The 26,098-nt window shown below is 36.1% G+C and overlaps 1 protein-coding gene across 8 annotated transcripts in view; it reads left to right on the top strand.

The window, feature by feature from the left end:
* Window positions 1-26,098, top strand: part of Rnls (renalase, FAD dependent amine oxidase) — a 387,611-nt gene that overhangs the window by 264,636 nt on the left and 96,877 nt on the right. For all 8 annotated transcript variants that reach the window (XR_013436093.1, XR_013436085.1, XR_005728657.2 and 5 more), the window contains one exon: window positions 447-622. Coding sequence is in view for 4 of the 8 variants with exons in the window: in XM_040273777.2 (XP_040129711.1) it covers window positions 447-622 (176 nt within the window). In the remaining 4 variants the exon portion in view is untranslated. The remainder of the gene's footprint in view (window positions 1-446; window positions 623-26,098) is intronic.

The raw sequence follows: 26,098 nt of genomic DNA, 5'->3' as shown, positions 1-26,098 counted from the left end.
AAGTGTCCCTGGCTGGGAGCTGTAGCCAACGCCTATAATCCCAGCAACTCAGGAGGCTGGAAGAGAGCAGGAGAAAAAGAAAAGAAAGAAAATTAGAACCTGCCCTGAAGAGCTTGCAATATCATGGTTGAGGGAGTCAAACATACCAATAAATTAACTGTACCCAAGATAATATACATTAAGGGTTCTTCCTACCTTCCTTCTAGTTCTTCAGCAAGACCTGACAGTTGGTCTCCAAAGCATACCTTCAATCTGTTGTCATCTTCAGAGAAGCTTGATTTTGAATTTCAGAAATAGCCTAATTTATGCTTCATAGATTGGATTCTCATTTTTTCTTTATTTGTTATCTGTTATTATGATCATTTCTTAACTCCGGATTGAACTGCTAGAGATGCTCCCATATTACCCACTTTAAGGTGTATCTTTATGTTCTTCTCACACTACAGAGTCATCAGAAATCGGGCCTTCCTTGGTGATTCACACCACTGTCCCTTTTGGAGTTACATACTTGGAGCATAGCATCGAGGATGTGCAGGAGTTAATCTTCCAGCAGTTGGAAAATATTTTGCCAGGTTTGCCTCAGCCAGTTGCTACCAAATGCCTGAAATGGAGACATTCACAGGTAATCAGAGAATCAAGTGGTATGAACACAACCATTTTCATAGGAGTCCAGCACAACAGACTTGACTTCTTATCCTTCACCACTCTCTAGTATAAAAATAAGCAACAGAATCTTTGGTGCAACCGTGTGTTTGCCTAACAGAGAAGTGTAAATTCTTCAAGTTTCCTCATCCTGATATTTCTCAACAAGAGGTGCATGCAGTTTTTATCAATGTTATGTCCAAATTCTGACATCAGAAAATGTATACGCTGAAATTCCTACCACAAGCAAAGCAGGTTATATATCAAAATGCAGCTGCTTCTCTGGGGTTTTTCTAAATCAGGACTGTGGTTATATAGAAACCACTATAACCTCCCAAATTTTTGCAATATGTCAAAATAACCTTGTAAGTATATTTTGCTACCACAATTTTCATTTTTATTAAGTTCCCACTTTGGTTTTGACTGCTGCCAGCAGAGCTCTTTAGGGGAGAAAGATGAGTACCTGCATAGAACAGTTACTTGAGCTGTTTTTCAGGGTTAGATAAACCTGCTGATTGCTCCACCAGGTCAAACTTAAAGCTCTTTATACTAAGTAAATGTTGACATTTGGGAAAATCTCTGCATAGAAGAAGTTTGTGAGTATTTATAGAAAAAGTCTTTTGATCTGTAAACTTGGTTGTGAAGTCACTTGGGGGTCAGTAGAGCAAATGGTAGATGGAGAAAAGATGCAGTGAATTGTCCATTTTTTTTCCCTGAGATTTCTGAGCCCATCGACTGACTGCCTTACCAGCACTTCTGGTCATCCAAGCTGGGAAGCCTTTGGAAAAAAGCGGTGTTGTGGGAAATTGCAGCAGATTTTGTATATTTAAAGGGCTTTTCAAAATCAGAGGAAATGGTAAATTACTTCCTAAAATATTGCAGCAGGTCTATGTGTTTATCCATATCTTCTCAAGTTAAATTATACAGTGAACCTTTGGGGAAAATATTTACTTAAACATGTCATGGTCACTTAGAAGACTTTGCTTTTTCCTTTTAAAAGCATTGAAAAATCTCAATAGTTAATGTCTTTAAATGATGTTTAACTCAATTTTAGCTTGGCTTGAAAAATGAAGTCAGGGAAATGATCTTGTTATAATTTGAAGCTGGATATATTACACACCAAGTCATTTGCAATTTATAACTATTCCTTTAAAAGAACAATAGTTTGTGAGGTTTCTTTATGTGTTTTTCTCATAAATAATTTATTAATAAACTGAAAAACGTGGTTTTTAAAATCTACTTACTTCTAAAAATTTGACGTATTAATAAAAATAGATTTGTTCTAGCCATAAAATGTCCTATTCAAAGTTGTGCAATATCACAAAATTTAATAAAATATTCTTTGAACACAATGTACATCCAAATCCTAACCATAATTTTTATTGCAATTTGGATGTTGAAATTATTCCACTACATTTTCAAATCTTCAGCCATTGGCTACAAAATCGAAAAGGAAACCAGTTGTCATTCAGACTCAGAAGCTTGCATTTTCCACTATACATATACTTCTCTAGTATCTTGAGCATCGTTCTACAGGACATGACATTATTTTGTGTGGCAGAGATCTTCCCTGTACATAATTTATGTGCATATTACATCACCTTAGAAAAAGGAATAATTAATGAAAGGTCAAGAGATTTAATATTATTTAACTAGTTAGTTTTCAGCTACTCTTCTCAAGAAAGCATTTCTCCAAAGTACAACATAACCTTAAGAATTTGACAGAAATATATGTGTCCCAACCCTTCTCAGTACTTGCAATGAATTCATGAATGTTGTATATTAATATGTTCTAATACAGGGTGATGCAGGACAAAGGACAAAAAAGAAAGATGAGCAACCTGGTTATTTTTAATCTTTCCTCCTTTTGGAATAGAGATACACTGCCCTCAAAGGGGAAAGCCCACCCATATTTTTTTTCCAGTTTAGGGCTCCCCTTGTGTTCCTTTCCTTTTTTCTCTCTCCCTGTTTTGTTTCTTCTGTTCTCCACACTCCTCCTCCTTCCTTTTTCACTCTATCTCTGAAATACAAATGACAGAGCCCTACACACCCTCACATCGTGAAAGCTTCCATAGAACCAGAGCTGGTGCCTCTTGACCCAAGCAATGCTGGGTGGTGTGGATTCCCCATCCCAGATATTTTAGGCTGGAAACTTGCCATCAATTTTATTTTATTTCCCTCTTCTTTTGTGATGCTTACACTAAATCCTAGTACTATGGAGGTGGGGAAAAGAAAAGAAAGGAAAGGGACAGCAATGATGTAATATGCCAAGCCCAGAATAGAGCAATTTAAAGATGTGATATATAATGTGCATATAATGTCAAAAGTAGGCCAGGAGCCATGATGCATGCCTGTAATCCCGGCAGCTCAGGAGGCTGAGGCAGGAGGATCACCAAGTTCAAAGCTAACCTCAGCAAAAGCAAGGTGCTACGCAACTCAGGGAGACCCTGTCTCTAAATAAAATAAGGCTATGGGTATGGCTCAGTGCTCGAGTGCCACCAAGTACATAAATAAATAAATAAGCAAAAGCAAAATTAGTCTTATGACAATGAACCACTATACCCTAGAATGGTGAAAATCCAGAACACTGACAGCATCAAATACTGGTGAGGATGTGGAACAATAGTAGCTCCCATTCATTGCTGGTGGGAATGCAATAAAGTACAGACTTTAGAAGACAGTTTAATAATTTCTTAGAAAGCTAGATATACTCTTACTACATGAACTAGCAGTTACTCTCCTTCCTATTTATTCCAGGCAGTTGGAGATTTATGTTCACACAAAATCTGCACATGGATGTTTAAACCAGCTTTATTTATAATTGCCAAAACTTAGAAGCATCAAAATGTCCATCAGTAAATGAATGAATGGATGAACTGTGGTACAATGGAATATTATTCAGCACTAGAAATAAATGAGTTATCAAGCCATAAAAAGATATGGAGGAAGTTTAAATGCATATTACTGAGTCAAATAAGCAAATCTGAAAAGTTACATATTATATGATACCAACTATTTATGACAATCTGAAAAAGATAAAGCTATAGAAACAGTGAAAAGGTCAGTGGTTGCCAAGGATTAGGAGGGAGGAGTGAGGAATGACTAGGCAGAGCAAAGATGTTTATGGTAGTCCTCTGATACTACAATGGTGAATATAGGTCATTATACATTTGAGCATGTACAACACCAAAGATGAACCTTAACATAAACTATGGACTTAGGGTAATAACATGTGTTCATAAAGTTTCATCAACTGTATCAAAAGTACCACTTAGTGGGAGATAATAGGGGTGTCTGTAAATGCGTAAAGGTGTATATGAGAAATCTCTTGATTTTGCTGTAAACTACCTGTTTTAGTACATTTTCCATTACTATAATCAAATGCCTGAAGCTAGCTAACTTGAAAACAAAATAGATTTATTAGCTCCCAGTGTTAGAAGCTGAAAGTCCAAAGATCATGGCACTGGCTCTGGTGAGGGCCCTGTTAGCTGTGTCATCTCATGGTGGATGGCATCACAATGGCAAGAGCACATGCAAAAAGGAGAAATCACATGGGGAGATAGGAAGCCAGAGTAGGGAGGGGCTGTTTTATAACTTATTCTCACAAGAACTAACTCAGGGTCCTACAAGAACTACCTTAATTGTTTCTGAGGACAGCACTCCCAACAAACCAACCAACTGCCACCAAGCTCCATTTCTTAAAAATCCCATCATTTCTCGCATTGCCACACCAGTAGGACCAACCTACCAGTGCATGAACCTTTGGGGGACACACAGACCATATTCAAACCTTGGTACTCTTCTTTTATAAAAAAGTCATTATGAAAATAGTAAGTAAATAAATTCAAAATTTTAAATGTTTATTGGCAAATCCTAAATAAATTATTTATAATATATTGATTTTTAAAAGTAGTCACAAATTTAATAGTGTGAACCCATTACAATGATGAATATCTCAGAGAGATAAAGTAGCTTTCTTGAGCTCCCATGGGTAATAATGACAAGGCCGGCCTACTTACCTCTCAGCCCTTTTCTCCCCACCATTTCATAGTGTTGCTATAACAAATTACCAGAAATTTTCTGGCTTGAAACAATACAAATTTATTAAGTTTGGGAAGTCAAAGGCAGAAACAAGTCTCACTGGGGAAAGGCAAGGTGCTATCAGGGCTCTAGTCCTTTCCAGAGAATCTAGAAAGTAATCTAATCCCTTACCTTTTCTGTCTTGTAGAAGCTATACACGCTCTTTGGCATGAGCCCTTCTTCCATCTTTAAAGCCAGCGACAGCAGGTTAAGTTCTTCTCGCATGGCACCACTCCGACCTCTTCTCTGACCTCACCTTTCCTTTAAAGATTTTTGTGAGGACATTGATCCCATCTGGGATAATCCACTATAGTCTCCCCATCTCAGGTTCAGATGATTAGTAATTTTAATTCCATCTGCAGCCTTAATTACTTCTTTCCATATAATAGAATGTATGTGTATGTCCTACAGATTAAGATGTGTGCATCTTTATTTTTGTCTATCATACCCTCCTTTCCCCTGGATCCCTTGTAGATCCCTTTAGGAAGCAGTGTTTTATAAAATCTTTGGAGAAGGCATCAACCCTCCAGCTACTATAATGGAGTAGTAGCTGCTATATGAGAGAAATATGAGAGTATTTTGTTAGGAGAAGGCCATTTCTTCTTTCCCTGGTAGTGTTCTTCCATGCCAAATGCTGTTTCTATCACATATCCACAATGGCAGCACAAGAGTAAAAAATGTTCATTCATTTATTCAGCAAGCATTTAATGCCTATGCCTAGTTCTCTGCTCTTGCCTAGAGATTAGAATTTGCCAAAGACCTTTTTCTAAGACTCTAAATTGAATTTTGTCTTAAGGAAAATAATGGTGTGTTCTTTGGAGTGCTACTTTTAAATGAGGAGAGTGGCAGATGAAGAAAGAATGTGTCCGAACAACTTGGGAGCTGCTTCTGTGCCTCTGATTTTGGGTTTGAATAAAATACTTAAGTAGGTGGTTCAAGCAAACTTAGCAAAGCAAAAGCAGATTGTTTATGGTTCTCAGTTCTTCCTTTTGCAGCTATTTGCCTCCATAATTTAAATGTTTATTCAGTTAATATAATTTGATGCTTAGTCCATGATGCATTGCAGTAAGATTCCTGTAACAAGCAGGATATATTAACACTTTCAGCAGAAAAATAACCACTGGAAATGCCTTTCCATGTAAGTTGACAGGGACAGTCAGTCACTTTGATAGCCTTAATACTCTGGTTGTAATTATTTGCTGTGCTTTCCTTTGTTTCAGTGTCTATCATGGTGCCTTTCTTAAACTATACTTAATCTCTGATTTGTGTTCAGTTTTATTTCTAATTTTCTCCATCTTTCTTCATATCTAGAAAATATTAGTGGCCCTTTTCTCCACTTTATTTAACACATTCATGAGTTGCTTTATTCTTTAAAATTACCAAATATATTTTCAAATACCAAATAGAGCAAGAGAGGAAATTTAGGGCAGGGGGCAGATGGTAGATGAACACATTAATATCTTTGGTAAGATAAACTGATTTGGACTAGCCTATTAAATTTGTGCAGTAGAATTAAAAATCAATTGTCTTCTATAATTATATTTTTTCACTTAATCTTTTGCTTTAAGACCATGCCTTCTCTTTCCCCTTTCATTTTTTAAACAGAAGGATCATTAACTTTTAAAAGATCTGATAAAAGTCATGAAAATTCTCTTTGTTACAAAAATACATGTACACATAAACAGAGAAATTGCATACAATTATAAGGCTTTATCAAAACCTAAAGTTCTTCCATGAGTCCAGTGTTAGGAATAACTCTATGAATGTCATACTACTATAACCTGGATAAATCAAGAGTCCCTTGTAGCCCAGTCTCAGAACATTGTTACAGTCAAAGAAATACAATCCAACAGTCAAAAGGAACTTAGCATGAGTCCAGTCTTTAAACTTTAAAGAGTATACAAAATTCTTCATCCTCAGCAGTGCTTTTGAAAATCTTGTTTTTCATTCCTTGTATATATCACTTTTGGAAGCTCCCTCAGATTTTCCCTTTGCACCCTGAATTCTTAATTTCCCATTAAAGTTTTATTGACAATTCACAATGTAGGCTCATCTCCTCCCCCACCCTTTTTCTTTCTTTCCTTTCTTCACACTAACATTCACATTCTGCGTTCTTGACTCTCCTTTTTTTCCCCTCTTAGACATGGAAATCTTCACCCTTTTCAGTAGAAAGTCCTCCTATTTTTGGTTTTTCATTTCTTTCCTAACTGATTACCTCAGTTGGCATTTTACTTCCCAGGAGTTAGAAGGAATAAAAGAAAAAAGCATATATACATCAGTTTAAAGCAAGAATTTTCCTTACAGATTTGTATTTGGTGCAAGAAGGAAGTGACCACACAGAACCACCTGTGGCCACCCATACACTTACATTATTCTCTCATAAAATTTATTTCTGGTGGGTAATTGTATCTAATTTTAGCATTTAAAGGTCAGGCAGTCCTTAATATTTTAATATTTTCTCTTACACATTTTCTATTATCCTCATTTAGTTATTTCAGGTAAATTGGAATTGTAAGGCAGCCAAAGTATTGCTGTCTGCTTCAAAGCTATACCCTTATTTCCACAAGATTGGAACTGTCTTTCTGTGTTAGTCAGTTTTCTATTATTATGAAAAAAAAAATCTAAAGTAGCCAAAGTATATAGATAAAAAGTTTATTTTGGCCCACAGTTTTAGAGGTGCCTGTTCATGATTGATTGGCCCCATTGTTTTGAGCCTATGATCAGGCAGCACTTCATGGCAGGTGCATGTGTTGAAGTAGGAGCATATATCATGAGCCAAGGAGCAAAGAAATAGAGGAATGGGTCAGGGTCCCATTATCTTCTCCAATTCCAGAATGCCTTCAATAACCTAAGGAATTCCCACTGGACCCCATGTTTCAAAGGGTCCACCTCCTACTTGTAACACCCGATAGACCAAGCCTTTAACACATGGGCCTTTGGGGGACATACAAGATCCAAACTATAGCACATTCCAAGCCAGATATTTATTCTTAAATATATCCTCAGTTGGATCACGTACTTGAAATTTAAGATTTAATTTAGGGTTATAGAAACAACCAAAATAATTTGAACTTAAATCTTTTTAATAAAATGGATGGTCGATCTTGATGATTTTAAAAACAATTTTTAGATATCACTAAAAACATATAGCTAATATATTTATTGCTTTACTGGGGTCATCAAACTGATTCTAAAAGCAGTTATAAGTCTGGCACCATAAAAGACATTGACCAGTCATTATACCATGTGTATAATAAATATGTAGCCATGATTTCTTGGTCATTCTACAACTAGGACTTTGACATTTATCTCATATTTATACTTCATGATTTCTGGATTCTTAGTGTGGTGTAATTGTGATCTTGGACTTGGGAGTTGGGCAGACTTAGGTTCACACCTAGGCTCCATGCATGCCTTTGGGCAAAGAGACTACAAAACTAAACCTCAGAGTCCTCCTCTGTAAAATGCAACAATTGAACTGACCCTTAGAGTTCTGATTAGAGTGAAATTGAATAACACAGCAGAAAATATCTACTACAGACATATAAAGGAGGTTGTCAATTAATACTATAAATAGTGGCAAGAAGAGAAGAGGAAATTTGAGAAGATATGAAAGTACTTGGTTAGTCATATCTTTGCTGGGAGCTTAGTTCTGTGTAGTTCTTGCTCTCTTTCCTTGAATACTTCTCTTCGTGCTCTCCTGTTTCTTTTTTATTACTCTCTTCTCTTGAGAGTTTCTCTCTTCTCTCTGTTTTGCATATACTAGTAGTTCCATAAAGGGATATTTCAGAAAAAGTGATTCAGTACTAGGGGCTCTGACTCTTGGTTGTACCCACAAAGGCCTATTCAGTAACAACAGAACAAGGTGAGGTGAAGTGGTAGATGCCTGAGGACACAAAGAGCTCTTGCTAGTTGGGTTTTCTTTCTTTTTCTTTTTAAGGTTTAAAGATTTTTTAGCTTTTGCCGCTCATTTACAAACTAACTTACACATTTTCCAGCATTTGATAATTTAACACATTTGTGCCATGAGTCAGCATTTCCTGGCATGAAGTTATGGCCACAAGAGTGCTCTTGCCTACATGCCATAAGTTTGTAGTGACGTTTGGACAGCAACATGGGCCCCTTGGGATGGGTGGATGTGACATGACCTAATTTATCAGCAACAGGAAACCTAGCAGGTGTCAGTTTTAAACATTCCATTGAGTGATCTCCCCTCTCTGTGTCACAGGCACATAAACCAGCCACTTGTTTAGTTTCCTGTGAGGTATATATGTATGTATATGTGAGATCATCAGCTGAGAAGTTCTGATCACTAAGTCAGGATGTACAGTCACAGCTTAATTGAAGTTTATATGAGCAGATATTTCCTCTTTTCACAAAATGTCATATTATGTGAACTATTAAATGTTTTAATACATACGAGTTGAATGAAACCGTTTTTTTCTCAGGCACTCTTTGGACTTACCCTGCCTTGTAGCCACCATCACACTTCTTTAAAGTAATGAATTATTTTGAACAGCAATACTGTATAGAAAACTTTTGAAAGGAGGTTGTGCCATTTGTTCAGTATAAATACCATATGTGTATATGTGTGTACATCTGTATGTATGTGTATATACATGTATGTAAATATAGATATACACCCACATGTATACATACATATATATACACTTACATATACACACACATCTCTGTACCCAGAACTAAATATTAATTCCATATATATATATGTACACTCACACACGAATGTATGTTTGTGTTTATATAGAAACATATAGATATTAATATAGATATCTGTACCTGGTATGAATACTTAAAACTAGATGATGAATGTTCTTACGTGGGCATGGATGTCCTAAGAGAAATAGGCCCTATTCCAGCACTATTTCATGAAGGATAAGTCTGCTTTATCTATTTAGAGTAGACACTAGTATTGTACTACAAAGTTAACGAAAGAAGATGACAAGAACATGCTAAAATTAATAATATATACTCATGTTTTCATTCTCCACACATTTGTTGAACTGTTATTGTGTGACAAACATTGTACTGAGTTCTAAAAACTCAAAGACATCTTCCTTCCTTTAAGGAGTTTTCCATACAGTCAAACAACAAGGGTGACCAATAAACAGATACATGATGAAGTGCAGTTTGCCGTACAAAAGGTATGCACAATGTATGTGAGCACAGAGCAGACTTGAGGTGGAAGTGGTAGCTTCCTAAAAGATATCCTTGGAAAAGCTAAAAATTGCAAGATGAGGAAGCCAGGCAAGCAAGGGGAGTGATGTTGAAGCAATTTTGCAACAACATATACCCTTTCCCAGAGGCAAAAGTGTATTTGAGGAATGGTTAACAACTCACTTTGGTAAAAATGTAGGGCACAACTAGAATATGGGACAATGAGACTGGAGAGAGAAACTGAATCCAGTGCTTCTGGTTTGCCATGCTAAGCTGCCTGGATATTCAGCTAAGTTATGGTGCTGCCAGTGTTCTCTGGCTAGGACATGGTTGCTATCAGTCAGAAGTGTCTGAAGTAGAGGGTTTGTGGTTTCTGTTTCAGATCTCTTATTCATCCTTTCTCCATTGGCTTCATTGTCTGTTGTAGTACTTCTGTGTGCCATGTTAGACCCCATCAGTATTTTAAGCATATATTTTGTTCTCTCTCTCTCAAAAATGTCATGTATGAAATATGATATGTCAAGAGCTATGTAATGTTTTGAACAACTAATAAAAACAATGTCACTTATTAATCCCTTTTTCTGTGAGGTTCAGGGAGTATGTAACTTACTTACTCTTCCAACTACTCTGTGGATTTTATATTCCTTTCCCCATTGCACAGGGGAGAAAGTTGAGGACTGGAGAGCTCGGGTACCTTGTGTGGGGTTGAGATGCTAAGAAGTAACAAAACTGGAATTCAAACCAACCCTATTTAAAAAGCTTTTTCATACCTCCTTTTACTGCTGGTAATTTTTCTGAGTGCTGGCTTTTTCCCAATTACAACACATTTTTATACCATCTTTCTTTTCCTGCTACCAGCTAGAAATAATCATAGTTAACATTTTTTATACTCTGGTTTTAGAAAGTACTTTTATACTTGTTTTCATTTGATCCTTACAACAGTTCTGACAGATCAGGAAGTAAATATTATCTTTGCTTTAAATGAGGAAACTGAGGTACTTATTGAATGCTTTGCCTAAAGTGATGCAATAAAATAAAAATCAGAACATATTACTTTAGATTCAAAGGTCCATTTTCACACCTTATATGAAAAATAGCTAAAAATGCACCATAGAGCCAAGTGTGGTGGCATACACTTGTAATCCCAGAGGCTCAGGAGGCTGAAGCAAGAAGTTTACAAATTCAAGGCCAGTCTCAGCAACTTAGTAAGGCCCTAAGCAACTTAGTAAGACACTGTCTCAAAATAAAAAATAAAAAGGCCTGGGGCTGGGGATGTGGCTCAAGCGGTAGCGCATGCGTGCGGCCCGGGTTCGATCCTCAGCAGCACCACATACCAACAAAGATGTTGTGTCCGCCAAGAACTAAGAAAAAATAAATAAATGTTAAAATTCTCTCTCTCTGTCCCCCTCGCTCTCTCACTCTCTCTTTAAAATAAATAAATAAATAAATAAATAAATAAATAAATAAAAAGGCCTGGGGGCATAGCTCAGTGGTTATGCACACCTGAGTTCAATACCCAGTACCAAAAAAATAAAAATAAAAGGATTATATCATAGACCTAAACACAAAACCTTACACTGCAAAACTTCTAGATCAAAAACATAAGAGAAAATCTTTATGACCTTGGGGTTAGTAAACATTTCTTAGAACACAAAAAGTACGAACCATTAAAAAGAAATTGATACACTGAGCTTGATGAAAAGTAAAAACAGCATCTTTGAAAGACACTGTTAGGGAAATGAAAAGATAGCCATAGACTTGGAGAAAATCTACAAAGCACATATTTGATAAAATACTGGTATATTGAATATATGAAGAATTCCCACAAATCAATAATAAAAGTATATAAACTGCTTAAAAACAGGCAAAAGATTTGAAAGTGTACTTCATTAAAGAAGAAATTTGAATTCAACCAATAAAAATTTGAATTTAACCAATAAAAATGCTACACTAAGAACTTTTTTTCATTATTGAAATAAATTAAAGAAGACCTAAATGAATGAAAAGACATCATATATTGAAAGACTTGATGTATTTAAGATGGCAGTATTACTCAAAGTGATCTTACAGATGCATTGCTATATCAAAACCTGAGTGGTCTATGCAAAAAATGAAAAATCTAATCATAAAATTTATATAGGATTCCATGGAATTCCTAAATAGCCAAAATAATTCTTGAAAAAGAATATCTAAGTTGAATAACTCACATTTTTCCAATTTCAAAGCTACTACAAAGCCACAGTAACCAAGAAAATATGGCAGTGTCATAAAGATAGACATAGGTCAATGGAACAGAATTGAAAGTCCAGAAATAAATCCATACCCATAGCCAGTTGATTTCTGTGATCCTAAGCACATTCAAGGGGAAAGAATACTTTCTTCAACATATGGCACTAGAGCAACTGGATCCATATACCAAAAAAAAAAAAAAAGTGAAGCTAGACTCTTATCTCACACTGCATAAAAATTCATCCAAAATGGAACAAAAACCTAAATATACAAGAAAAAAACAGAATGTTCCTTAGGAGAAAAACATAGGAGTAAATCTTCACAATCATGGATTCAGTGATGGTATTTTAGATTTTACAACAAAAATATGAGCAATAAAAGAAAAGGTAATTTGGACTGCCTCAAAGTTCAAAAAGGATTATCAAGAAAATAGAATGATAACTAACAACAATGCTCAGAATGAGAGAAAATACTGATGAATAATGTATATGATAAGAATTTACTATCCAAAATATATAAAGAGCCCTTACAACTCAACAATAACAACAACAAAAATGCCTCCAATTAAAAAATTAACAAAGGACCTGAATAGACATTTTGCCAGAGAAGAAGTAAAAATGGCCACATGAAAACAGGCCCAATATTACTTTTCAAAGGTGAAATGCAAATCAAAACCACAAAGAGATACAATGAAATGACACCCATTGGAATGGCTATTGTTTTTTAAAATGTAAAATGACAGGTGTTCATGAAATATAGAGAAGTGAAATGATTGTACTTGCTGGTAGAAAAAATGGTTCAGCCACTATCACTGGTGGTTCCTCAATAAGTTAATCATAGGATTACAATATCACCCAGCAATTCCATTTCTAGGTATATAATCAAAAGAATTTAAAATGTGTGTAAAATGTTCTTAGCAGCACCATTAAAATAGTCAAAAGGTGTTAAATAGCCCGAATGCCTACCTACTGATAAACAGATAAAAAAATGTGGTATATCTGTATAGTAGAATATGATTCTGCTATAAAAAGTGATCAAGTACTTTTTCATGCTACAACATGGATGAACCTTGAAACAGTTATGCTAAGTGAAAGACACCAGTCACAAAGGCTGCATCTTGAAAGATTCCATTTTTATGAAATATCCATTATAGACAAATCCAGAGAGAGAAAGCAATTTATTGTTTGCCAGTGGATATGACTAATGGAAAATTTCATCTTTGTGTAATTTATTACATACAAAAAAAACAAGAAATATGGAAACAAGTCAGAACACAAAAAGATACTGAATATCATTGGTCATTAAGGAAATGCTATTTTAAAACTACCATGAGATTCCATGACATACCTACAAGAACGATTCAAGTCAAAAATTCTGAAGATGCCTAGTACTAGAAAGGAAAGGAAGCAACTGGAACTCTCATGTATCACTCTTGAGAATGCAAAATGGCACATCCACTTTGGGAAACAGTTTGGCTGCTTCTTACAAAGTTAAATATACTCTGTAACCTAGTGACCCCATTCTCTGCGATAAAATGAAAATATGCATCCACACAAAACCTGTACGCAAATGATTGTAGCAGCTTTATTAATAATTGCCCCAAACTGAAAATAACTCAAATATTCATCACCTGATAGTTTAAAATTATTGCACATTCACAAATAAAAAACTACTTAGTAATTTTTAAAAAGAACAAACTGTTTATTAATACATAAATGAATCTCAGAAGCATTATCTAAATGGAAGAAATTGGACTCAAAGTCGATTTATATGACTTTCTGGAAGAGACAAAAAGAATTGGTAGTTGTCAAAGACTATGATTCCAAGGATGGATTAACTTCAGAGAAGCAGAAGGAGGTTTGGGGAGGTGATGGAAACGTTCTCTATGTTGTTTGTAGTGGTGTTTACATGACTGTATCCACTGACAAAATTTATAGAACAGTCCACAGAAAAGGGTAGATTTGACTGTATGTTAACTGTACCTCAATTAAGTTGACTTTAAAAACCACCTGTGCTTTGTGTCCTCCATTATTATCTCTCTGCGGAGAAGAATTGGCTCTTATTTTCTCAGTACTAAACGTGGAAGGAAGGCTACTTCTAGATCTCAAGATCAGAATGGCTTCCTTCTTTTTGTGGCTGTCTCACAGCCCAGACATAAGGCTGTTGGGTTACTTCAGCATGTATGAGAATCAAAGAAATGTCAGTGGACAGACTGCAGGGTAGTTCAGAGGAGATAGGATGGGGAATGGGAGAAACGATGCAGGGTTCATTCAGTGGGGAACTAGGCAGCTGTTGGCTTAATTGAGGGAAGAAATAGTGGTAAGGCTCCATTGAGGAGGAAAAATGATTTTTACTTTATCTTTAGATTGGCCATTGAAAGCATTTTTTGGCCCTCTGTATCCTAGAATCTCAAGCAATTGAGTCTTTGAGAGATTGTAAAGGAGCATTCATATTTAGGCGAAAACCAAAAGATTCCAAATCTGTCATATCACCTATCAGAAAGGAAATGGATTTTGAACCCTCACAGCTTTCATAGTGTTCAGCAACTGCTAGGAACAAAAAGAACTTTGAAGAATTAATGAATGAACATGCTAAAACTTGCTGAAGGGCAGAACAATATTCTATAAAATTAAAAATGCTAAAGGGAAATTGATACAACTATTGTTTTTTCTGTTATTACTGCAACAGTACTAGAGAAAGCCATATCTTATTCTTTATTGTGTGCTTGTTCTGAACAAATGCTCATCAAAATAGACTACTCAGTGTTTTCAGGACCTTAAAAGATAGAATAGATCTAAACAGATTCAATGTAGGCCTCATCAGTTAAATATACAATTTCAGCAAAGTATATCCTTTGCAGTTTGAGCCCACTAAAGCTGCTACATGGATCATATAATTGATTTGTGGCACATTCTGCCTGCATCTACCCAATGGTTTATTAAAATAGAATAGACAAATACCAATAAACTGAAAAGCTCCACTGAGAATTCAACCCAACCACATCACTTTCTTCATATCTAGGGTATTGCAACGAATAGTGATTTTATGGCAGCTCCCTAGTTCCAGACTCAGAGCTTTGTAGCCAGGAGTCCATAATATAAGCAATACTTTCCCTAAAGCACGACAAAGAAATGGGATTATGAAATCACCATTAAATATAATAGAACACTGGAGAGATGGGTAGAACAGAGGAAAGATAAAATGATGAACACAACACATAACAACCAATTAAAAATGCACCATCTTTGCAGGAAAGCACCTATGTATTGATAAAAGAGTTTATGAGTATTAAGTACTATAGCATAAGACAATATAGGACTGAGACCCTCAAAAATCAGTGACCAAAAGAGGTACAACATTCAAAGAAATAAGACTAAAAGTAGTCTAAGTGGTATAATCAGCATCCCAATTTTATCATTATTATCCCAGTAAATCAGTTATCTTCAATAATATGCAGTGTGTGGTTAAGAGATCATCTTTATCACCATTTTTCTTAATACTGTAGCAAATGTATTTCATGTGTATATGACATCTGTTATGCCAAAATAATTGAGCAGAGAAAAATGTTAAGGAATAATTTTTAAAAGATAGAGACATAAATTGGCCAGGTCACCCAGAAAAGGTGATTTCTTTACTCTCTGACACCTATAGCTTTCTAGGATATATTTGCTTTGTCCTGTTGTTTTTAGGATGGTGGCAAGTTCAACATAATAGCGACTGCATGGTAGAGCAAATCTCCTCACCTTTTGGCAGCTGGGAAGAAAGAGAGAGGAAGATGAGGGGCTTTACCTCTTAAAGGCTCCATCACTTCCCAACAACATCATGGGCTGGTGACTAAGCTTTAACACATGGGCTTTTGAGGGACACTTAATCAAACCATAACACTTACACACTTTTCTATATTGTACATACTTTTCAAGGTATTCTTGATAATAGCACTTCATGAGATGAGATCTTCATTTCCTATATGAAATTCAGGCTGATTCAAATATTCTTGATGCCTTTGCCCAGTGTCTATAGAAAGTGATCCAGAAGCAGGCGGGTTCTACTCTCTAGGAATGATGATGGATAGGTGACAGAGTAAGGATGGTGGATAACAGAATAATTGTTGATCTGTGTGCAGCAATTCCTCACAAAGAGGGTTAGAATGGTGAGGTATCAAGTGTGATGAAATAGGAGGCTAATAGCACAGATACTCAGAAAGAACAAGAAAAATATAGAGGCTGAGAAACCAAAGAAAATTATTTTAAAAGAGAAAAATATCTACCACATTTAGAGACCCTTTGAATGCTGAAAATTTAAAACTTTCAACAGTTTAAGTTCATTTTTTGTTGGCCTGCCTGCATACATTCTTTGAACAAACATTTATTCAATGTACAATAGAGTAACAGATACCAGGAATACAAAGATGAATAAGACACAGCCCCCATGGCTTGCTATTTCTGAGGACTCAAAGGATTTCAAACGTGAAACGTCTCTTACCAAATTGCATTCTGATGAGTTAAGTGTAGAAAAATCAGCAACATTTTATTGGATTTTTATCAAACCCCAGAGGTATTTTTTTTAATAGAAGAAAGGGATAGGAACATTGCATCTTGAATCTGGCTGACAGAAAACATCTTGTATGTTAAAAGAAACAAAAATCTGTATTCAACTTTCATGTCCCAGATCTTCTTTCCTGGATCATGGAAATGTCCTTAATGATTGATAGTATTGTTCACTGTTGACCCACTCTGAAGTCCCATCTTTCTCAGGGTGCTTGGACTAGTTCCCTATCTATAAATATGTAAACAGATATTTTCCTTGACATCAGAGTAAGGTCTGGTCTCTCTTATTTATTTATACTTCTCCCTGTTTTTATAAACAGGAATGTGATTAATGCTATAATCAATGCCTTGAGAATATAGTAAGAATAGGGAGATACATACAGAGAATCAATATGAACCACCCTTCCCCTGTAACACACACGCAATTTTAATTTTATGCCACATTTAATTAAGTCTTTTCTCCCCAATCCTATTTCCCTCCAAACCTTTCATGGTTACTACCTGAATATTTAGTCACAGGTGAACAAATGAAGAATGTGTTACTCTAGATCCTTGTTCCATCTAGACTAATATTTGTATAAAAGAAGCTTGTGCAGATTTCTGGAAATAAAGTTCTACACAAGATTTCATTCTATTTTTAAGCAATGACTCATCCACTCGACAACTCTGAATCTCAGTGCTGCCTGAGATTACTGATGCTTTTTCACAGCTTACCTTAGCTCCTCATTCCCCCCAGTCCCTCTTCTGGAAAACATTCTTCAGGCTGGCAGAGACTGTTGTTTTGAGACACATCAAGCCTCACCCCAAAGCAGTGGTTTTATGTATTTTTATTTTTTGAACCAGCAAAGTCCTTCTTCATGTTGTAAGAACCAATTTGATCTTGTCATATTTTTATCCTTGTATTAGTCACTTTTCTGTTAGTATAATGAAATACCTGAGATAATTTCCTTATAAAGAGAAAAGATTTATTTTGGCTCACAGGTTTAGAGGTTCCAGTCCTTGATCAAGTGCCCCCCTTGGCTTTGGGCCTGTGGCAAGGCAGCACATAGTGGCAGGAGCTTGTGGCAGAATTGAGCCACTCATATCCAGGAAGGAGAGAGAGAGAGAGAGAGAGAGAGAGAGAGAGAGAGAGACTGAGACTGACAGACAGACACCAGAGTCCCACCTCTCAAAGGTTCTAGCTCCTCCCAGTAGCCACACCCTGGGGATCAAGCCTTTATTTAACACATGGGCCTTTGAAAGACATTTTAAGATCCAAATGATAGCAATTCTATAATTAAAAAATTTAAAAACAAAAATAGAGCTATGAGAATTTTACAAAGAATAAAACTAATAGTAAAGATATAATACATTCAGCTCTATGAAAAACCTTATAATTCTTATTTTTTCATCTTGCCATGGATTGCATTTTGGGATTCACTGCCTTTCTGCTTTGCATAGAGGCAATAAAAGAATAAGTTAACCAAATATTCAATTTCTGCTCTTTATGTACCATGGCATGGGTTGGGTTTATATTGGCAGCAGAGTAGAGGAAGGCGAGGAAGTAAGAAAGTGTATGAATCAGCTCCATACCCTCTCAGCCTTCATAACTATTCATTATTGCCAGTGTGGTCAATACCTCACACGCACACAATGGATAGGGGAAATGCCAAAGCAAGGAGATTATTACTCAGAAACTGCCCCAAGCAAGTTAGTGTCTGACTAAGAGACAATAAGATTTCCCTGAATTTAGAGACAATTGAAGTAGAGAATCACCCTCAGATACTGAAATGGATAAAGATTTTTTTTTAAAAAAAAAAGTGCACTGTATTAAAATCACAAGTGAATGTCATCTCTATCTGCTGTCAAGAGTTTTACATGCCCAAAACTAATTAAAGTGACCCACAGGAATGTAAGAAAGCAATAAAATTATCAACAGTCTTTTACAATGCCTGGGTTTTGTTTTAAAATTTTTGTTTTGTTTTTTGTTTTTATATGGATTAGCTCATACAGTGTCAGCCTTTCTCCAGGGGAGATACATTCCAAGTCCCTCAGATTCCGGAAAATACAGGGAGTACTAATCTCTCTATATACTATGTTTTATCCTACACATACATAGCAATGATAAAGTTTGATTTATAAATTACGTACAGGGCTGGGATCGTGGCTCAGTGGTAGAGCGCTTGCCTAGTACTTGCCTAGCACGTGCGAGGCCCTGGGTTTGATCCTCAGCAACACATAAAAATAAATAAATAAAATAAAGGTACTATGTCCAACTACAACTAAAAAATAAGTATTTTAAAAAAATAAATTACAAACAGTAGGAGATTAACCAATGACTAATAATAAAAATAAAACAAGATGACAAGATGCTATAATAAAAGTTATTTGAATAATTGTGACTGGCCAGGTGGTGTACACAACAGGGATACACTGGACAAAGAATGATTTTCATCCTGTGTGGCTGAAAAGGGACAGCATGAGAAGGAGGGCATGAGATTTCATCATGCTACTCAAAACAGAATGCAATCTAAAACTTATGTATTATTTATTTCTAGAATTTTAAAATTTAAAAATTTTAAATTTTTGGACCACAGTTGACCATTGGTAACTGAACGATGGGAAGTGAAACCACAAACTAGGGGCTACTAAAGTACATACAGGGTTTAGTCCTATCCACTATCTCAGACATCCACTGGGGGTCTTAGAATATGTCCCCTATGAATAAAAAGGACTACTATAGACAAGAAACAGGAGGTCAGTATTGGAGAACTCATATTGGTTTCACATATATGTTTACATTTGGAAATAATTGAGGGATGTTTTTCACAAACAAAGATAAAGCTTTACCAAATGTGAAGATCTTAAGAGAAAATCTAAAAATCTACAGAAGTGCCTTCCTTCCCTGTAAGGAGTGACTGTTTCAAATGCCGGAAGAAGTGCCGAGTTTTCTACCATGATAAGCTCTTCAGCAAAGGTGCAAGTGCAGATGATGAAACCACAGGACATTTTCCTTACACTAAAATGATGGATTGATGGGAAAAAGAAAAAGAAAGAAAGAAAGAAAAAACACTGCATCTTAGATTCTATTTTTAATTTGGAATTAAAAAAAAAAATAAGCAATTGCCCTCTAGGACCTACATCTAGAAGAAGACACATGATGCCCAGGGTTTAGGCTACAAAAAAAAAAAAATTGATTGCTGCAGCTGAATGCAGAGACTGGAGAATGTAGCTGTGCTAGCCACGTTACAGTGATATTTATTGTTTTTGTTAGTGCTTGGTTCAGAGCTCCATACGTTTTGAATCATGTTCTCCAACTCCATTTTTCCCACAAGCCCTGATATTTTTAGCCCAGCCAAAACACCTGTATTTTATTTTCTCATGGCAGGCAGAGCATTGGTGTGACCCACGGAAAGGCAGCAGGCTGGAAGAGTGTTTAAGAGGTTATTAGAAGGAATTGTAATTGGGCTTTCAGCATCATCTTGAGAAAATGGCTCTGATGTGATCCTATTTCTTGGCATTAAAGTATCTCTGATTTGGAGAGAAGCAATGCATCAGGCTATCCTGGCTTAATGGAAAAGGAGAGAGAGAAAAAAATAGTAAAGAATATGTAATTCTTTTATTTCTAATTACATGTTTGCTCTGCAATCTTCTAATCCAGGATTGGTATATAGGATTCCTCTGAGTGCCAGCCCCAATTGACTGGTAGTGGCTGCCTGAAGCACTGAAGCGAGGAGGATGCTGAGGCCATTTCTGGGCTCAGTGGAAAAGAATGCCACAATTGATCAGTGATGTCTGTCAGGAGTTGCAGCACATGTGTCACCCCGCTAATCTATGATGCAGTTGGGGAAATTTGCCTACCAAGATGAACGGTCTGGGAAGACAACTAGACTGCGCTCTGAAATCGGTACATTTACCTTTGTAAATGAACAAATCGATTCTCTGATCACCAGTCTGTCTCTGTCAGTCTCATCTGCGGCTGCTCACTTGGGTGAACTAAGAAGATGGAGACCTTAAACCAGCAATGCTGAAGACATCAGGGGTCCTGATGCTGAGATGCCCTGTACCTGACAGGTCCTGCTGAAAATATCCTATTGCTCCTTCATTCTGTCTTAAGTTGATATAAATTTACTACTGTGTATTTACCATATCATGCCCCTTACCTCATTATTTGCCATACCTCATCAACAGTGAGATGTCATAAAGTTAGTACAGACCGGGACACAGTCAAGATGTAGTTTTTGTGTATGTGAGCTTGGTTATCTTTGGTGGACCTACAGTGGGCAGCTGCTTGAGAGTAAATTATCAAATTATTTAAGGACCATTTGAGGAAAAACTATGTGGCCTGATTGCTGTGTGAAAACCTTTTTCTTCCCACTGAAGAGAAAAATGCATAATCTGAACTTGCAGAACAGATGTCAGTGGCTCTGAAGAAAACCCAGGAAAGAATAATTCAGTTGGGCACTCTTGGAAAAAATGCCACATTGCTAGTGTGCAAGGCAGCACCGAGGACAGATGGTGTGGGGACGAGTGTGGACATCAGACACTGACAGTTCTGAGTTTAAGAGTGGTTCAGAGAAGCCAAATTCTGAATGTAAAGAAGTTTCTGCAAAGGCTTAACCAATTTATTTCTCTTTTATTTCCTTTTTATTTTCAAAAGAACTATGTGTGAATAAGTCTAAAAGCACTTTTCTAGAAAATATAAAATAAAGTTTTATGTTATGTTGACACCACTTCTTTTCTTTCTCATTTGTACATAAAATATTGATGCCTCTTCCAATTGGTGGTACTTTAGATTCAATGAAATATGGTATAATTTTGCATCTGTAACATAATAAATGAGGAAATGTAGCAGCAAGAACATGATTATTTATAGATTGTTCACATCTCTTTAATAAGCTAGTTACACATCTAGGATTAGAATTTATGAGATTTAATTTTTTTTGGGGGGGGGACCAGGAATTGAACTCAGGGGCCCTCAACCACTGAGCCACATCCCCAGCCCTATTATTTTATTGATTTCTTTTAAATAAATGACAGAGGAATGCATTACAATTCATATTACACATATAGTACACAATTTTTCATATCTCTGGTTGTATATAAAGTATATTCACACCAATTCGTGTCTTTATACATGTACTTTGAATAATGGTGTCCATCACATTCCACCATCATTGCTAACCCCCTGCCCCCTTCCTTCCCCTCCCACCCCTCTGTCCTATCTAGAGTTCATCTATTCCTCCCATGCTCCCTATCCCTACCCCACTATGAATCAGCCTCCTTATATCAGAGAAAACATTCATCATTTGTTTTTGTGGGATTGGCTAATTTCACTTAGCATTATCTTCTCTAACTCCATCCATTTACCTGCAAATGCCATGATTTTATTCTCTTTTATTGCTGAGTAATATTCCATTGTGTATATATACCACATTTTTTTTAATCTATTCATCTATTGAAGAGCATCTAGATTGGTTCCACAGTTTAGCTATTGTGAATTGTGCTGCTATAAACATTGATGTGGCTGTGTCCCTGTAGTATGCTGTTTTTAAGTCCTTTTGGTATAGACCAAGGGGAGGGATAGCTGGGTCAAATGGTGGTTCCATTCCCAGATTTCCAAGGTATCTCCATACTGCTTTCCATATTGGCTCACCAATTTGCATTCCCACCAGCATGGTGAGAGATAATGGTTTAATTTTATTTTGTTGCATATGGATTTTCAGTTTTCCCAGCACCATTTGTTGAAGAGGCTATCTTTTCTCCAATGTATGTTTTTAGCACCTTTGTCTAATATAAGATCATTGTAATTTTGTGGACACTCTGTGTCCTCTGTTCGATATCATTGGATACCAGTCTGTTTGGGCTCCACTACCATGCTGTTTTTGTTACTAAGGTCTGGTATAGTGATGCCACCTGCTTCACTCTTCCTGCTAAGGATTACTTTGGCTATTCTGGGTCTCTTATTTTTCCAGATGAATTTCATGATGGCTTTTCCTATTTCTATGAGGAATGCCATTGGGATTTTGATTGGAATTGCATTAAATCTGTATAGTGCTTTTGGTACTATGATCATTTTGATAATATTAATTCTGCCTATCCAAGAGCAAGATAGAGCTTTCCATCTTCTAAGGTTTTCTTTGATTTCTTTTTTTTAGGGTTCTATAGTTTTCATTGTATAGATCTTTCATCTCTTTCGTTAAGTTGATTCCCAAAGTTTTTTTTTTTTTTTCTTTTGAGGCTATCATAAATGGTGTAGTTTTCCTCATTTCCCTTTCAGAGGATTTGTCTCTGATATACAGAAATGCCTTTGATTTACAGGTGTTGATTATATATCCTGCTACTTTGCTGAATTCATTTACTAGTTCTAGAAGTTTACTGTTGGAACTTTTGGGGTCTTCTAGGTATAGAATCATATTCTCAGCAAATAGTGCTAATTTAAAAGACAGGGATCACTGAGTTACTTAGTGCCTCACTTTAAACTTTCGATCTTCCTGCCCTCAACCTCCTGAGTCACTGGGATTACAGGCATGCACCACAGCGCCCAGTGAGATTTAAATTTTGACCAATTCACTTTGACCAATTCACAAATCATCTAGTACCATATTTCAGAAAGGTTGGTTTTAAGTAACCAGATTATGGACTTGGTGGCCCTCCAGAACTGGCCAACCTAAAATGCAGCTGCTCTATGCCAAAACAGTGAGATTGTTCTATATGAGTAAATGTCATAGTCCAAGGTCATGCTTTACCTGTCAGCATAGGTATGGAAGGAGGAAAGGACATTCAACACATAGTCCTGATTTTTTTTAAACTATTAACTATAGTTTTATATAAATACTCAGCCTACTTATCTGGTCCTTCTTTCTTTTCATCTTTAGTCTCATCACCCCAGATACTTATTTATAAATTTTTAGTTAATAATTATGATGATACAAAAAAAATCTATTAGGCTATAACATATAAAAATTGACTATGTTTTATCAGTTTTTGACTTACAAAACCAGCTAGCTTGTGTGGTTCAAAGTAATACATAATGAAAAGACCTTCACCTAAAGCAGTTTGTAGAGATAAGAGAATAGCCCTCGTTCATCATTATTGATAGCCTTCCAAATAGCTCTTCCATTTGCTCTTTCACCCAGTTCTACAGGAGCCTTGAATAACATTTTTTGTGTAGATGTATCTCAGGAAGACCTTTATTTGATCAACTATGTATACAATATTGTATTTTGTTTTTGTACTAGAAATTAAACCCAGGGGTACTTTGCCACTGAGGTACATCCTTAGCCCTTTCTATTTTTTAAAGTTGCTAATGCCTCACTAAGTTGCTGAAGTTAGCCTTGAACATGCGATCCTCCTTCTTAGGCCTCCTGACTCTCTGGGATTACAGGGATGCACCACTACATTCAACATACGGTGCTTTTTTTTTTTTTTAAACTCTAAACATCTATTGCACATTTTACTATAATAAGAGCTAGGCATTGTTCTCAAATTGAGCTACAAAGATTAGTGAATCACAGTCCCTACTTCTAGGAGCATGTAGTCCAGGAAGAGAGACTAGGCATGGAAATAATTACAGTGCAAAAATAACAAGTAACACAATAGACATAGATAACATGTTGAAAAGGTACTTGCCTGGCAGAGCAAAAAAAGACCTCAGAGAAGATGACTTTTGTACTGAGTCTTGAAGGATACACAATTTAACTTGTTAGAAAAAAGGAGGAACTGTACCATATTACCCAACAGAATGACTTCTTCAAAGCCATAGAAGCATCACCAAAAAAAAGGTGTGTTTGAAGAACCTTAGTTTGAAGATAGATAGGACATGTGGCAAAGGTAAGGAAAATGGCAGGACATGAAACTTGAAAGGAGGTAAGATGCCTGTTATGACAGGCTTTCCATGTGGGAGCTTACATTTTCTTCTGCAGGTAGACAGAAATCACAAAACACATCCATGTGGTTTTAAATCCCTGAGAAATAGAACCAATTTTTTCTGTCTTGAGTTTTTGCATCAAATCCAGTCATCATCTAATTTTACAGAAACATTACCTTAGCCACTCTAGAACAGGCAAGGGTTCTTTCTGACCAGCACTGGCCCACATATGAGCCAAAGCAACCTGGATTTTCAAGGAGTAGTTTCAGCTCTGACATCTCTCTTAAACACAGGCCTTGAGACTGTGGTTCCTCACTGTGGCTGGAAACATAGCCAAAGTCTGCATTACTATGACAGATTGTGGCTTTGACAATTACGTGCTCCTCTACTCCTTGACTTCACATGGCTGAAGGAGCTTGCCAACACACACTCTGTGTTTTCATATTTTCCTCATTGGGTAATTGCAAAATGGGTGATTCCACCTAAATGCAGTGAGATTGATTTCATCCAAACTGCAGACTGGCTAATCAGTGGCCCAGTTTTCTATCCATGTGATCTGTCATCTGGCATTTACTACTCAACTAATTAAATTACACAGCAGTGATAAATTATCAACTCGAAACTGGGCAGAACTTTTTCCCTTAAGCTCCTTCCTGCTTAATACTTACAGGTTTATGCTATGGTTTACCCATACAGAGATGTCAGCAGGAATGTATCAAAACTTAACAACAAATGGATATTTTTGTTATATGTTTATAACACATGCGCACATTAATATATATGTATGTGTACATACGAAGATATATTAATGAGTTATCCCATTTGGGAAAATTTTCCAGAAGTCTAAGGCTAAGTGACTAATCAAACATTTTTGTCATTTTACTTTAATTGAGTATTTATGGAAATGTTTCTAAAAGTGTTGGAAGTGTGAGTTCTAGAGTCAGCCTGCTTTTTTAGAATCAGCCTTCCTATTTATCTGCTAGCTTTCTTTCTTTTAGAATCTCAACTTTGTATCTGTACAATGAGAATAATAGTGATCACCTCATAGGATTACTTGTGAATTACGTGCATATAAACATTCAATGTGCAGTGAACATTCAAGAAATGCTAGCACTGAATAATTTATGCATATTAGAATTGGTTTTTGAAAACTGGGGCCATCATTGTGAACATTAATGTTGAAGGAAAACCAATAGCTGATACCTTTTGGACCTATTAAGAGCTAGAAAATTATTTGTCCCTCCACCAAAGGTTTCCCAAATGCAAGGATTCTTCCCTGTCCTGTTTTGAGTTTTTTATTCACAACCCTTGCTTTCTATAACGTAACAAGTTCTGAAATTGCTAATATTTAGGAACTTAGACATTTTCTTCCTTCCTTAGTTTTCACTGGCAAATCAGATAATCTAACTTATTAAAATTCTGTCTAAAGAAGGAGTCAGGAAGCTCTAACTGAATACCTGTTCTCATGTTTCAGTGTCTATACTATGTGCTATTTATAGCCACTGAAAAATAATATTTGTTGGTTTCAAGATTATCTACTATGTGTATGATAAATGATATTGCTATAAAATGA

This window comes from Ictidomys tridecemlineatus, chromosome 1, assembly GCF_052094955.1.
Source record: "Ictidomys tridecemlineatus isolate mIctTri1 chromosome 1, mIctTri1.hap1, whole genome shotgun sequence".
NCBI lineage: Eukaryota > Metazoa > Chordata > Mammalia > Rodentia > Sciuridae > Ictidomys > Ictidomys tridecemlineatus.
Note: the sequence above shows the minus strand (reverse complement) of the source record. Positions and strands in the feature narration are given on the sequence as shown.